General features: G+C 32.8%; 3 protein-coding genes and 1 long non-coding RNA gene across 4 annotated transcripts; all 4 read left to right on the top strand.

Moving 5' to 3' along the window:
- Positions 1-426: 426 nt before the first annotated feature.
- LOC110702380 lies at positions 427-3,996 on the top strand. The gene is made up of 3 exons (XR_002507456.1): positions 427-2,576; positions 2,667-2,766; positions 2,852-3,996. It is a non-coding gene; the product is annotated as an uncharacterized LOC110702380 (long non-coding RNA).
- A 12-nt stretch (positions 3,997-4,008) lies between these two features.
- Positions 4,009-4,629, top strand: LOC110702290. Its single transcript, XM_021879994.1, has 3 exons — positions 4,009-4,019; positions 4,129-4,252; positions 4,339-4,629. Exons 1-3 carry the CDS (start codon positions 4,009-4,011, stop codon positions 4,525-4,527), a joined length of 324 nt encoding a protein of 107 aa, XP_021735686.1. The 3' UTR covers positions 4,528-4,629.
- Positions 4,630-4,737: 108 nt separating this feature from the next.
- On the top strand, positions 4,738-8,866 carry LOC110702379. The gene is made up of 2 exons (XM_021880081.1): positions 4,738-4,847; positions 8,312-8,866. Exons 1-2 carry the CDS (start codon positions 4,776-4,778, stop codon positions 8,801-8,803), a joined length of 564 nt encoding a protein of 187 aa, XP_021735773.1. The 5' UTR covers positions 4,738-4,775; the 3' UTR covers positions 8,804-8,866.
- Positions 8,867-11,289: 2,423 nt separating this feature from the next.
- On the top strand, positions 11,290-14,434 carry LOC110702289. The gene is made up of 3 exons (XM_021879993.1): positions 11,290-11,321; positions 13,485-13,581; positions 14,072-14,434. The coding sequence occupies exons 1-3, from the start codon at positions 11,290-11,292 to the stop codon at positions 14,432-14,434; spliced, it is 492 nt and encodes a 163-aa protein (XP_021735685.1).
- The last annotated feature ends 1,395 nt before the right edge of the window (positions 14,435-15,829 follow it).

The following is a 15,829-nucleotide window of genomic DNA, read 5'->3' as shown; positions in this document are numbered from 1 at the left end:
TAATGTATTGATTTTTCTTTACCAACATTAATTGTATTTAATGCTATATATATATATATATATATATATATATATATATATATATATATATATATATATATATATATATATATATATATATATATTATATTAATCAATATTTTCCATATCTGTAATGATTTGTTTGGATAGAATATCTCTTGTAAAATTTAATGATAGGCCAGGTGTCAAAAATTAAATAATTTTTTTCAATTATTTAGCCTTCTCTTATGAGTATAAATTTCGTGACAGACATGGCTTGCATAATGTCATATTCTTAAGAGTTGCATTCGATTGAAGTTAAATTAAAGGTTTGGATGTATAATATAACAATAATAATTTTACGTAAAATAGTGTTTTAGTTTATTGATTGATTTTATGAAAACTTAATTTGCAGAGCAATGGATGTGAAAATTCTAGCATGCTCGGTAGCTTTGTTGTTAATTCTAATTGACCATGGAGCAAAAGGTCATCATTTGACTAGAGAAGAGCTTGATTATGAGAAACAATTTGAGCTCCTCCAGAAATCAAGTGTTAAAACAATCAAGGTATGTTGTTTATTTTAATTAGTTCTTGTAGGATATATGATATATTACGAATCACATCCTCAATTTGGTGATTTTTAAATGATTTAATATTTGTTACAAATTGTTCTGACTGACTGTTGATTACTGGCTTACTGCACAATTTTATTATTGGATGATTTTGTTAACAATTATTTTCTATCCACTGTTATATGACAAATCCCGTTTAAATTTCCATATATAAACCTCACATCTGATGTTTTCAATCTAATTACGTTAATTACATTTGACCTATTATCCCATTTAAAACAACTAAAAGACCAGAAGCAAGTTTTGTTAATCTAGACCCTGAATCAAAGCTACACAAAAATTTTAAATCTTAAAAAAACTGTAAATTGTAAAAAAGATGAAGAGGTTTGTGATTAAAAGTTTTCAAATTACATTCCTATTTATTAGGGGTGTCAATCAGGTAAACGATACGGCTTTGAGTTTGATTTATCGATTTTCAGTTATAAAGGGTTGAAACAATTAGCGGGTTGATTTGGGTCAGTTTTAAAAGTTGTTGAGTCGGTTCGGGTTGGGTTTTTTTTTGGTTTTTATTTGGGTCGGGTGCTTATCAGTTCGAGTTGAACACAGTCGGTTTGAAAATGACATTTGCAAGTTTTGGGTCAAAAACATATAAGCTCCTTATCGAATCGAGTTGTAATCACTTTGGGTCATAATTGGTTTGGGTGAAACTTGGTCAGTTTGAAAACGAGTTTTGCAAGTTCAAAGTGATTCGAGACAAAATAAATTGGGTCTTATTCAGGTTGGGTTGGAATCAAATTGGGTCTTAATCTATTTGTATTGAGCCCCTAGGTCTGTTTGAAAATCGGGTTTTGGTTAAAAACAAATTTGATAAAATCAACACGGGTTATAATTGATTTAGTTTGAAGTAAGCGAGTCAGTTTGAAAACGGGTTATGGATCAAAACATATCGAGTGAAATCGGGTCGGGATATTATCAGTTCAGGTCATAGCCGATTTCAATTGAACTAGGTCGATTTGAATATGAGTTAACCAGTATAAAACAAGTTTTGGTTCAAATCATATAGAGTTAAAATTAGATAATTATTGAGTATGATTAAGTAGATAATGAGAAGGAATGGGTCAAGAAATAATTGATTAAGTCTTACAGAAGTTACTTTTATCGAGTAGCGAGTTGAAACGAGTCATATCAAAATCGAGACGAGTTTTAAACAAGAGAAAAATTAAGAGTCGTGTCTTAAATAGATATAATTAATCGTGTTTCAAGTAGGAATGGATGTGTTCAAAATCGAGTCACGACTCAGGTAAGTTGGGTGATCAAGTAAGAAATTAGAACGAGTCGGGTTGTAATTGATCTAATCATAAACACGTCACACTACTAGAAAATAGGCAAATAACGACGGAAATTTTTCGTCGGTACTGGTTGTCGGAAAACTTTTTGTAGGAAAATGGGCCTTTTCCGATGGAATTTCCATCGGAACCACTATATCGACGGAATTCAGTTCGCCGAAAGTTAATTTTACCTATTCATTTGCCATATGAGGGCAAGTTATGTGGTCCTGTTCAATATAGATGGATGTATCCCTTCGAAAGGTAAATCAAAGTCCCCTTCACCTCCTCTTTCATACAAAACCTTCATAGTCATGACCTATTTACACAATTATTTATACTAGTTTAATTGCAGGTTCCTTAATCACTTGAAACGTAAAATTGGGAACAAGGCTCGAGTTGAAAGTTCCATATGTAATGCTTATCTCACCGAAAAGATAGCAAACTTTTGCTCAAATTACTTTCAGGCGTCAGTTGACACAAAAACTCGGGGTCTCGGTCGAAATGTAAATGTAGACCTGGAATCCACAGTGGACAACGCTGACTTACCAGAGTTGTTCTCGGTGGATACCGGTCGTGTCTCAACTGAGGGTAAAACTCGGTATTTAGATGAAAAAGAACTTGAGTGTGCTCATTTGTTCGTTTTATGAAACTGCGGCATTCTTGGTGAATATGAAAGGTATACGTGTTAAGGAATGAATTTTATTCATAGTTCTGAAGAATTAAAATTGTTGAATTACTAATTTCTCTTGTATCATTGACCTAATAGGAAGTTTGAGGACTACGTTCTTAGTTCCCGACCGTTTTTGCATAGAGAAGAAGTTATGGAGAAATGTGACACCGAATTCTCTGATTGGTTTCACCATAAGGTGATAGAAATGTTCTAGGTCTTTAAATATGTTTTTTAGATCTTGCAATTCACTTTAATTAATTATTGAATTGTGACGTAAATAGGTGGTTAAAGAGAAACCAAATTCAGATGTCCTGCAAGCATTGTGCATGCGTCCTTTCAAGCGTGTTCGAACTTGGAGGCAGATTTTTGTTGGTGAATTTAATTTCCATACACATTCCCATGACAAACACAAGTCTACGATGAATTATGGTGTGTGTGTTTCTAGTGAGGACGGTGGAGAGTACCTTGGCATTCTAGACGATATAATTGAACTTGTCTACACTGATCCAAAAAAGAGCACAAGACTATTTTGTTTAAGTGTAGTTGGATGGATTGTGGTAGGGGTATGAACATACATGAACAATACAAGCTAGTCAAAGTGAATCATACTAAGAATTACCCCAAGTATGATCCCTTCGCATTATCTTATCAAGTGAGCCAAGTGTACTACACATCCTACCCAAGCCTAAAAAGGGATCGAGTTCAATGGTGGGCTGTGTTTAAAACACAAGCAAGGTTAGTGGTTGATGCTCCAGTGGACCTTGATTTTATGCAGGCACCGTCCCCACAAGTCCATGCAACGCTTTGTCCACCGAATGACATTCCTGACTATGACCTAGTTGAGGATGACGACGAAGATGATGATGGCGGCTTAATAATCTCAAGCAATGAAGATGATGAATCAAGCGTCGACTCTAGTGATAGTGACGAGGATGATGAGATCGATGTGGTTTTAGATGATAGTAGTGATGATACCAGTAGTGATAGTAGCGATGAAAGTCACGACTAGGAGATCGAATTAGCTTGTTATTGTAAAATGAAAAGTTAAATTTGCTTGTAGTTGTGTAATTGTCGGTTGAATTTGATTGTCATTGTAAAATCAATTAAAGAGTTTGTCGTTTTATTGTTAATCTTGTTATATCTCATTATACTTGTAATTTTTATAATGTTAATAATATCATGGAATGTGATTAACATCTTTTTCAGGTGGAAATGGTGGGAGGGAAAAAAGGAGAAACATCAAAGAAAAATAAGGAAAAGGAGAAAAGGAAAGTTCTCATTTATGAGGACGACGAGGAAATGGTGGACGCGGAGGACGCGGAAGAGGTGACAATGAGGATCCTCAAACACAAATGCAGATACAATATCATGAGCAACAACTTCAGGGGAAACAAGCCTCACAGTCTTCTAAGTTGGTGGTATTAGACCCTGGAACTTGATGGTATGTATGTAGTTGTAATTTCATTCCCTTTCTACCCATATTTCCTATCACTGACCTATGTATTACTCTAACATGAACTATTTATTTATTATTTGTTCATGATGCACATTAAAATAGGTTTGACGATAAAACTGCGAGAAACGTCGTCTCTAGCACCCTAACAGGCCACTATCGATCTGCTTGGAGGAATTACGGAGAGGTTGATCAGGGGACGAAGGATTATCGGTGGAACTTGTTTTGCGTATGACATTTTATACTTATAACTATGTATTACTAAATTTATTGATGGAGTTGTGTTTGATAATTTTAAATGTTTGTCATATGCAGAAACAATGCACATGGGCACCTGAGTTAAACGACCATGTGAAGCGAACCTTCGAAGTCAAGTTCGCAGATCAGATGAGGGACATGTTTCACGCAGTCGCACACAGGATGAACGGTAAGAAGCTGAAATGGATGATCGAGGAAGTCCACAAGGATATGATGGACGTTTTGGCCAATAATGATACGTACTAGAAGAGGTCCAAACAAAACAAGAAGAACAGAAGAGGCGGATCGATAGACAATGTGGTTGAGCCAACCCATTACCAGGGTTCAATTTAATTTGTACAGCATGCTAAAAGGATGGTGAGTTTGTTTTTTAGGCAATTGAAAAAGATAACAATTATGATTACATTGAAATGATAAGCCTAATTTGGTTCGGTGCATGTACGTTCAAAGGCAGCGAAAACAACAACCACTTACCAACTACACATGATCTTTTCATGAAGACACACTTCAAGGAGATCCCTGGGAAAGGAAAGGTGCCAGCAAATGTCAAAGTCAAGAACATTGCGGTAACAACTTTAATATAAATTAGTATTTAAACTTATTAATTCGGCTTGAAATGGCTTCATTTTAAGGATATGGACCCTTAAACTTAGTAAATTTACTTTTTTTACGTGATTTAAAGTCATAATCTCTTATAACTATGTAAATATGTAATGGTTTAAGAAATAATGAGTCCAAAAGTTAAGAAATAAAGAAAATAGGCATGTAAGAAGGCATTATGGCTTGAAATGGCTTCATTTTGGGAATATGGACCCTTAATCTTAGTAAATTTGCTTATTTTATGTGATTTCAAGTCATAAACTCTTATAACTATGTAAATATAGTATGGTTTGAAAAATAATGAGTTAAAAAGTTGAGAAGTAAAGAAAATAGGCATGTAAGAATCCATTTTGGGTTAAATTGGCTTCATTTTGAGGATATGGACCCTTAAACTTAGAAATTTGCTTCTTTTATGTGATTTCAAGTCCTAAACTCTTATAAATATGTAAATATGTGATGGTTTGAGAAAGAATGAGTCCAAAATTTAAGAAATATAGAAAATAGGCATGTAAGAACCCATTTTGGCTTGAAATGGCTTCATTTTGAGGATATGGACCCTTAAACTTAGAAATTTGCTTCTTTTATGTGATTTCAAGTCATAAACTCTAATAACTATGTAAATATGTGATGGTTTGAGAAGTAATGAGTCCAAAAGTTAAGAAATAAAGAAAATAGGCATGTAAGAAGGCATTATGGTTTGAAATGGCTTCATTTTGAGAATATAAACCCTTAATCTTAGTAAATTTGCTTCTTTTATGTGATTTCAAGTCATAAATCTTATAAATATGTAAATATGGTATGTTTTGATAAAGGATGAGTCCAAAAGTTAAGAAATATAGAAAATAGGCATGTAAGAACCCATTTTGGCTTGAAATGACTTCATTTTAAGGATATGGAACTATAAACTTTAAAATTTGCTTCTTGTATGTGATTTCAAGTTAGAAACTCTTATAACTATGTAAATATGTGATTGTTTGAGAAAGAATGAGTCCAAAAGTTAAGAAATATAGAAAATAGGCATGTAAGAACCCATTTTGGCTTGAAATGGCTTCGTTTTGAGGATGTGGACCCTTAAACTTAGAAATTTGCTTCTTTTATGTGATTTCAAGTCATAAACTCTTATAAATATGTAAATATGTGATGTTTTGATAAAGAATGAGTCCAAAAGTTAGGAAATATAGAAAATAGGCATGTAAGAACCCATTTTGGTTTGAAATGGCTTCATTTTGAGGATATGGACCCTTAAACTTAGAAATTTGCTTCTTTTATGTGATATCAAGTCATAAAATCTTATAAATATGTAAATATGTGATGGTTTGAGACATAATGAGTCCAAAAGTTATGAAATATAGAAAATAGGCATGTAAGAACCCATTTTGGCTTGAAATGACTTCATTTTGAGGATATGGACCCTTAAACAAAGAAATTTGCTTGTTTTATGTGATTTCAAGTCATAAACTCTTATAACTATGTAAATATATGATTTTTTGAGAAATAATGAGTCAAAAAGTTAAGAAATAAAAAAAATAGGCATGTAAGAAGGTATTATGGCTTGAAATGGCTTCATTTTGAGGATATGGACCCTTAAGCTTAGAAATTTGCTTCTTTTATGTGATTTCATGTCATAACTCTTATAACTATGTAAATATAGGATGGTTTGAGAAAGAATGAGTCCAAAAGTTAAAAATAAAGAAAATAGGCATGTAAGAAGGAATTATGGCTTGAAATGGCTTCATTTTGAGGATGTGGACCCTTAAACTTAGAAATTTGCTTCTTTTATGTGATTTCAAGTCATAAAATATTATAACTATGTAAATAAGGGATGGTTTGAGAAAGAATGTGTCCAAAAGTTAAGAAACATAGAATATAGGCATGTAAGAACCCATTTTGGCTTGAAATGACTTCATTTTGAGGATATGGAACTATAAACTTTAAAATTTGATTCTTTTACGTGATTTCAAATCATAAACTCTTATAAATATGTAAATTTTTGAGGGTTTGAGAAAAAAAGAGTCCAAAAGTTAAGAAATAAATAAAATAGGCATGTAAGAAGGCATTTTGATTTGAAATGGCTTCATTTTGAGGATATGGACCCTTAAACTTAGAATTTTGTTTCTTTTATGTGATTTTAAGTCATAAACTCTTATAAATATGTAAATATGGGATGGTTTGATAAAGAATGAGTCCAAAAGTTAAGAAATGTAGAAAATAGGCATGTAAGAACCCATTTTGACTTGAAATGATTTCATTTTGAGGATATGGACCCATAAACTTAGAAATTTGCTTCTTGTATGTGATTTCAAGTTATAAAATCTTATAAATATGTAAATATGTGATGGTTTGAGAATTAATGAGTCCAAAAGTTAAGAAATATAGAAAATAGGCATGTAAGAACCCATTTTGGCTTGAAATGGCTTCATTTTGAGGATGTGGACCCTTAAACTTAGAAATTTGCTTCTTTTATGTGATTTCAAGTCATAAAATCTTATAAATATGTAAATATGTGATGGTTTGATAAAGAATGAGTCCAAAAGTTAGGAAATATAGAAAATAGGCATGTAAGTACCCATTTTGGCTTGAAATGGCTTCATTTTGAGGATATGGACCCTTAAACTTAGAAATTTGCTTATTTTATATGTTTTCAAGTCATAAAATCTTGTAACTATGTAAATATGTGATGGTTTGAGAAAGAATGAGTCCAAAAGCTAAGAAATATAGAAAATAGGCATGTAAGAACCCGTTTTGGTTTGAAATAGCTTCATTTTGAGGATATGGACCCTTAAACTTATAAATTTGCTTTTTTTATGTGATATCAAGTCATAAACTCTTATAAATATGTAAATATGTAAATATGTGATGGTTTGAGAAAGAATGAGTCCAAAAGTTAAGAAATATAGAAAATAGGTATATAAGAACCCATTTTGGCTTGAAATGGCTTCATTTTGAGTATATGGACCCTTAAACATAGAAATTTGCTTCTTTTATGTGATTTCAAGTCATAAAATCTTATAACTTTGTAAATATGTGATGTTTTGAGAAAGAATGAGTCCAAAAGTTAAGAAATAAAGAAAATAGGCATGTAAGAAGGCATTATGGCTTGAAATGGCTTCATTTTGAGGATATGGACCCTTAAACTTAGAAATTTGCTTCTTTTATGTGATTTCAAGTCATAAATTATTATAACTATGTAAATATGGGATGGTTTGAGAAAGAATGAGTCCAAAAGTTAAGAAATATAGAAAATAGGCATGTAAGAACCCATTTTGACTTGAAATGACTTCATTTTGAGGATATGGACCCATAAACTTAGAAATTTTCTTCTTTTACGTGATTTCAAGTCATCACTTATATGTTTATTTGCTTTACTTGTAACTTATGTTGTTGGTTAATTGTTTAAACTATATATTATTGTATAATGTCTTTCTTGTAGGAGAACTACAAGAAGAATGTTGAAGAAGCCACCACTCAAGGGATTAAAAAGAGTCCTAACAAGTTATATTGGGAGAGTGTGGGTGGTCGCAACAAGAAGAGTCGAGTGAGGGGAGTTGGCCAAAGTGCAGAGCTGTACTATGGCAACCGGACGGGTCGAGGTTCTAGGTCTTCACAACAGTACACACCGTCCGTTGTTTCTCAGATGCAGGAGCAGATGGACCATAGGGTGGAGGCTCTTCGTAGTGAGATCCGCAATGAACTCCAGAGTGAAATACAGAGTGAACTTCGGAGTGAAATGGAAGTTGAGATGCAAGCTCAAATTCAAGCTGAAGTGGCCCAAATGGAGAGGAGAGCCGAGGAGAGGTGGAATGACTTCATGAGACGATTCGGCAACAGCGACACATGTTCCACCATTCAGCCTCAGCGTCGAGACCCTAGGGATGACCCGGGTAGTGGAGGAGCAAGCCAGGGTAACCCTGCATTTTTTTAGCCTAGCTTAGGTTTATGTAGTACGAACAAGTAGTTAATTAGAATTTATGTAACGTTTGATTATTTTCCCGCTTTTGTAGAATTACTATATATTATGTAGCTTTTGGATAGGTTTAACTTAAGCATAGCTTTTGTGGAAATATATATATTTATATTTCCGAAATTGGATTATGATTTTAATTTTCACAGGTATTAGGTGCAGGAATATAGGTTATTAATGCTGAACAACTAGAATTTTGGCTTTGTGAATTACATTCTGCGACGGAAATAATTAATATTAAGTTTGTCGGAATTGATTTGCGACGGAAAAAGGAAGAACAATCTGTCGCTGGAAGAATCACTAACGACGGAAAATTCCCTCTCAAAAGTTTTGAAAGTTTGCGAGGGAATTTAATTCCGTCGGTGTATTGCGAGGGACTTTTCCGTCGCAAATAATCTTTTTGCAAGGGATTAATCCGTCGCAAACCTCCGACACCGTCGCAGATTCTCAACTTTTGCGAGGGAATTTTCCGTCGTTAGTGATTCTTCAGCGACGGAATTTTTTGTCGTAAAACTGCGACAGATTATACCTGAAAGTCAGATTTTGTTTCGACGGAAGATATTTCGTCGGTAATTCAGTCGTAAAACTGCGACGGATTATACCTGAAAGTCAGATTTTGTTTCGACGGAAGATATTCCGTCGTAAAAGGTCTTTCCGACGGAATTTTCCTCGGAAATTCTATTTTTTCCTACGAAAGATCGTTACGACGGAATTCCGTCGGAAATGCTGTTTGCGACGGAAATTGGCCTTTTTGCAAGGGAAATTTTTCGTCGGTAATTGACCTTTTTCTTGTAGTGGTACTAGAGCTGTCAAAAGCTGATCCAACTCGAAAAACCGACCCATATCCGATTATTAAACGACCCGAGTTGACCTGACCCACACTTACCCGACCCATTTACCTGAATTGACAGCTCTATTTAGTACTACTTAGATATGGTAACAATTATAATAAAATGTAGTATTTAATGTATTGATTTTTCTTTAACATTAATTGTATTTAATGCTATATATTTTATATTAATCAATATTTTCCATATCTGTAATGATTTGTTTGGATAGAATATCTCTTATAAAATTTAATGATAGACTAGGTGTCAAAAATTAATAATTTTTTCAATTATTTAGCCTTCTCTTATGAGTATAAATTTCGTGACAGACATGGCTTGCATAATGTCATATTCTTAAGAGTTGCATTCGATTGAAGTTAAATTAAAGGTTTGGATGTATAATATAACAATAATATTTTTACGTAAAATAGTGTTTTAGTTTATTGATTGATTTTATGAAAACTTAATTTGCAGAGCAATGGATGTGAAAAGTCTAGCATGGATGTGAAAACTTATTTTCTATCCACTGTTATATGACAAATCCCGTTTAAATTTCCATATATAAGCCTCACATCCGATGTTTTCAATCTAATTAAGTTAATTACATTTGACCTATTATCCCATTTAAAACAACTAAAAGACCAGAAGCAAGTGTTGTTAATCTAGAACCTGAATCAAAGCTACACCAAAATTTTAAATCTTAAAAAAACTGTAAATTGTAAAAAAGATGAAGAGGTTTGTGATTAAAAGTTTTCAAATTAAATTCCTATTTATTAGGGGTGTTAATCAGGTAAACGATACGGTTTTGAGTTTGATTTATCGATTTTCAGTTATAAAGGGTTGAAACAATTAGTGGGTTGATTTGGGTCAGTTTTAAAAGTTGTTGAGTCGGTTCGGGTTGGGTTTTTTTTTGGTTTTTATTTGGGTTGGGTGCTTATCAGTTCGAGTTGAACACAATCAGTTTGAAAATGACATTTGCAAGTTTTGGGTCAAAAACATATAAGGTCCTTATCGAATCGAGTTGTAATCACTTTGGGTCATAATTGGTTTGGGTGAAACTTGGTCAGTTTGAAAACGGGTTTTGCAAGTTCAAAGTGATTCGAGACAAAATAAATTGGGTCTTATTCAGGTTGGGTTGGAATCAAATTGGGTCGTAATCTATTTGTATTGAGCCCCTGGGTCTGTTTGAAAATCGGGTTTTGGTTAAAAACAAATTTGATAAAATCAACACGGGTTATAATTGATTTAGTTTGAAGTAAGCGAGTCAGTTTGAAAACGGGTTATGGATAAAAAAAGATCGAGTGAAATCGGGTCGGGATATTATCAGTTCAGGTCATAGCCAATTTCAATTGAACTAGGTCGATTTGAATATGAGTTAACCAGTATAAAACAAGTTTTGGTTCAAATCATATAGAATTAAAATTAGATAATTATTGAGTATGGTTAAGTAGATAATGAGAAGGAATGGGTCAAGAAATAATTGATTAAGTCTTACAGAAGTTACTTTTATCGAGTAGTGAGTTGAAACGGGTCATATCAAAATCGAGACGAGTTTTAAACAAGAGAAAAATTAAGAGTCAGTGTCTTAAATAGATATAATTAATTGTGTTTCAAGTAGGAATGGATGTGTTCAAAATCGAGTCACGACTCAGGTAAGTTGGGTGATCAAGTAAGAAATTAGAACGAGTCGGGTTGTAATTGATCTAATCATAAACACGTCACACTACTAGAAAACAGGCAAATAACGATGGAAATTTTTCGTCGAAACTGGTTGTCAGAAAACTTTTTGTAGGAAAATGGGCCTTTTCCGACGGAATTTCCATCGGAACCACTATTCCGACGGAATTCAGTTCGCCGAAAGTTATTTTCAGGCTCGAAATAGTCCGTCAGAAATGTATAACGGACTGTATTCCGCCGAAAATTTCCAATGGAAATTTCGTCGAAAAATGCTTTAAAAAAAACAAAAAAAAAAAATGCCTACCCCCACCAGCAGCCAGCACCCCACGACACCAGCCACCACCCCAGCCCACCTAACCCGTACCTTCACCCACTACCCAACACACCAAAACCTCCACCAGAACCCACCTAACCAAACCAGATCCCCCTAACCCTACACCCACAATACCATCCACCACCCAACCCACCTAAGCCGTACTACCACCAATACCAAACCAGAACCCACAAACCAAACCAGACCCCCTAACCCTAAACCACTACTAGAAAACAGACCACCATCAGCAAAACGACCACCACCACGAACGTCATCCACCATCGAACACAAAACCAGACCTACCTAACCCAAACAACCACCACCACCAAAAATCCCCACAACCCCTAACTTAAACGACCCACCACAACCGAAAATCCCCACAACCCAGATCCACCCATAATCCAAACCCTAACCCGGATCCACCGACTCAAACACTTACCAAAGCATCCAATAATTCTGACCACAAAAAGTCACAGTAAGTCGGCAGGGCTTTGGTTATAAACTCACGGTTAATAAAAGTCATAAAACAAGCTGTGTTGATTGAATAGTGGGTTAAATGAGATAGAAAAAATGGGGGATGTAGAAGGAGATAGAGAAAATTGGGGAAACAAGTTACAGGTTGTAAACGGTTCGGTCAAAATAGGTTACGAGTTGTAAATGTTTTAGTCACAACGAATTATTAGCTGTAAATGGCTCGGACATAATAGGTTAAGTTGTTAACGGGTTGGTGATATTATAAACGATTTGATCATAACACGTTACGTGTTATAAATGGTTAAATTGTAATGGGTACGAGTTTAAAATAGTTCGGTCATAACAAGTTACTGGTTGTAAACAATCTAATCACAACGAGGTACAGTCCAGGTTGCAATGGGTTTTTATCGAATTTAAACAGTTTCAGTTTAAAATGGGTCGGGTTACTATCGGGTTTGGACTCAATAAATTCCGGTTGTTCAATTCTCTGTTTTGGATTGTAATGGTTCGACTTGACAATGGGTACGTGTCATTAATTGTTTTCAAAAATTGAGTTCTATTCAGTTTGAGTTTTAAAAATATTGGGTGGAAATTTAGTTTTTCAAAAAACAAATTATTAGGTTATTACAAAATCCAGTTTGATTTTTCGTTTTTAGAAAACAAATTATTAGCATTTCGATTACTTTTTTGAACAGTTTGAAACAGTTAAGTTCAAAATTTTAGATTGGTTTTTACAACTCTATTATTTATATATTGATATTATATATATTAGATTGACTCTTTATACATGTAATATGTTTGCAAATTTCCGAATTTCAAAATGCATGTAAAGTCTAACCCTTCTGTATAAAAATTAGGACTCCAATATGCTTAAGAAAATAAGGGTATGTTTAATTGACTGGACTGAGTTGAACTGAACTAAACTGAACTTATTAGAGCTAAACTTAACTAAAATGAATATTTTATAAGAGAAGAAAATTTGGAGCTGAACTGAACTGATTAGAGCTGAGCTGAGCTGAACTGAACTGAAAATAATCATATGAGAACAAGCCCTAAATTTCAGCAAGTCTTTCATCTTTTTAAATACAATATCCGATCCTCTACATTTGCACGATTAAAAATCCTGATATCATTTCTTTTTCGTTGGCACATAAGAAGTATATACATTAGTTAGGATGGAATAACTTACTAGAAGATATTCTTAAATTGTAAATAGTGGATGAAGTTGTTGTTTACAAATTTTAAATTTTAAGGTGGTTGTTAAAAAAATGAAAACATAAAAGGTAAAAAAGCATTTTTATTACATACAATTCACGAGTTAATTAAACTAACTATTTTGATTTGATTGCAGAATGAGTATGGAGACATATATGACTGTAGATTTTTATAAGCAACCTGCTTTTGATCATCCACTATTGGCAAACCACTCGTTCCATCCCGAGGTTCAAGTGAATTCATTCGAATCGGCAAAATATATATATATATATATATATATATATATATATATATATATATATATGGTAAAAGTGGTAAAGGTCAGCCATAAGCAAAAGCTAACGAACACCCTATAGACGTTGAATAAGCTAATTTAAAAAGAGAAATATTATACTACTTTATAAACGTCAATTATACAAATCATCGCGCAATTTTGACATGCATTTTCAAATATTTTAATGGCTTATCAAACGTCTTGGGGGCCTTTGTTAACAAGATCCATAGAATAAATCACAGTGAGTAGAATAAAATAACTTACTAAAATTAAAAATAAATAGAACAAAAAAGAACGAATATATATGGAGTAGTGTTAATCAACGCAGATTGTCTTTGTAGACAATTACATATTTGAATGTAATCTTTATACTTCGTATATACTTTAATTAAGTTGTCAATTAAGGGATTATAATTTATACTTGGTTTGTTTAATGTGTAATGACAAAGGATCCGAAAGATGGAAATTGGTGGCTTACATTTGGGGATGAAAACATTGTACAAGGATTTTGGCCTAAAGAGATATTCACTGGATTGTCAATGTTAGCAACTAAAGTCTCATTTGGTGGAGAAGCTTATGGCCCTGCGGATCAACCTTTACCACCTATGGGAAATGGCTACCTTGGTATCGCAGACCTTGAATATGCTGCTTATTGTCGTTCAATTGTAGTGTTGGATGAAAATTTGAAGGCAGATAATGACCCTCATGAGATTGAAACTTATACAGACGATTCACATTATCGTGTCATTGATTGTGGATGGACTAATAGATTTGGACGCATCATGTTCTATGGTGGTACTATTCCACAATAATCAAAATGGAATAGACTTGAGACAATTATCAAATAGAATATTATAGCAGATTGTTTTGAAGGTCTAATTCAAATTTATCTATATTAACAAGAAACAAAAGGTGAAGTTAATAACAAAATCAAACAGAAAATTATATTGTTTTGAAGATCTAATTCAAATTTTGCAAAAATAGTATTATAAACCCACCAAAAAAAATCACAAACAAAAAGGAAGTAGAAAAAAATTAAACCATATAATCTATCTATAAATATAACTTAAGTAGCAAATGTTGACATCATATGCAACTTTACAAGAAAAAAATTCCGCCTAAATAAATTATGTTGTAATTATATTTTTCTTTGGTTTCAAATTTCAAATTCATTTCACATCCTCTCGATTTATCTATACTCTTTAATTTATTTATTTTCCTTCTATTACCAACTATTTGTATCTAATGCATCTTAATCTTATGATTCATTATATATACACTCTATGTTTCTTATATGAGGTAATTAAGTAATAAGAATACATAAATATATACTCTATATTTCAAAGATATTTTTAATGTCATGCATTGCAAAAATTAAAATAAAATCCAAAAAATGAAAAGGAATTATATAATGAACTTTACAAAAATTAGGACCAAGAGATACAGATGAAAACTATCATTTTATTTTTGATTCACCCCTTGAATACAATCAGTAAATTACAATTCCCTTCTCATGGTAGTTTAATTTTTTAAAAATGTATCTTTTTCCAATTTCTAGTCAAATGATTCAATTGAAGTTGAAAATTTTCAACAACGATCAATTCACTATATAATTTCAATGGGCATTAATCTATTTGTATATAACTCTTCCTCCATCACTCGTCAAATTCTCTTTTGTCCATTAATTTTTCATTAATATGTTTGAATGATTTCAAAATTGGAGAATAAAGTCACATTGATTGGTTGGCTTGAACCACTGCTGAAGAGGAGATGATCCTAATTTGTAAGTTCATTTTTAATTCATAAGTCATAGGAGTGTCCAATTACGTAATTTTATTATATTTGTTTAATTTTCCTATACCAAATTATCGATCCTTAGTGGCTGTGAGATGAGGGTTGTGGGGTGGTGATTTTGCGGTTAAGAACTTATATATAAAAATTGCTACTTTTAAAATATTATTAATCACTTAATCTTCTTAAATATGTAACCGGGAAAATCAAATAAAATTGCATACCCAACTTTTTATAATAATACTTGTATTATTTATTTTGTTAATTAGGGCCCATTTTATATCTTTGCCCCGGGCCACCAAAATCTCAGATACGGGGCTGTTTACACTTCAATTGAAACCAAAAAAAAAAAAAGAACAAGATATGTGTCCTTTACATTTCCGATTTTAAAATAGTAGTGTAGATTGTGGTGCTAT

The sequence above is a fragment of the Chenopodium quinoa genome, unplaced genomic scaffold, assembly GCF_001683475.1.
Source record: "Chenopodium quinoa cultivar QQ74 unplaced genomic scaffold, ASM168347v1, whole genome shotgun sequence".
Taxonomy (NCBI): domain Eukaryota; kingdom Viridiplantae; phylum Streptophyta; class Magnoliopsida; order Caryophyllales; family Amaranthaceae; genus Chenopodium; species Chenopodium quinoa.
This window is presented reverse-complemented; position numbering and strand designations above follow the sequence as displayed.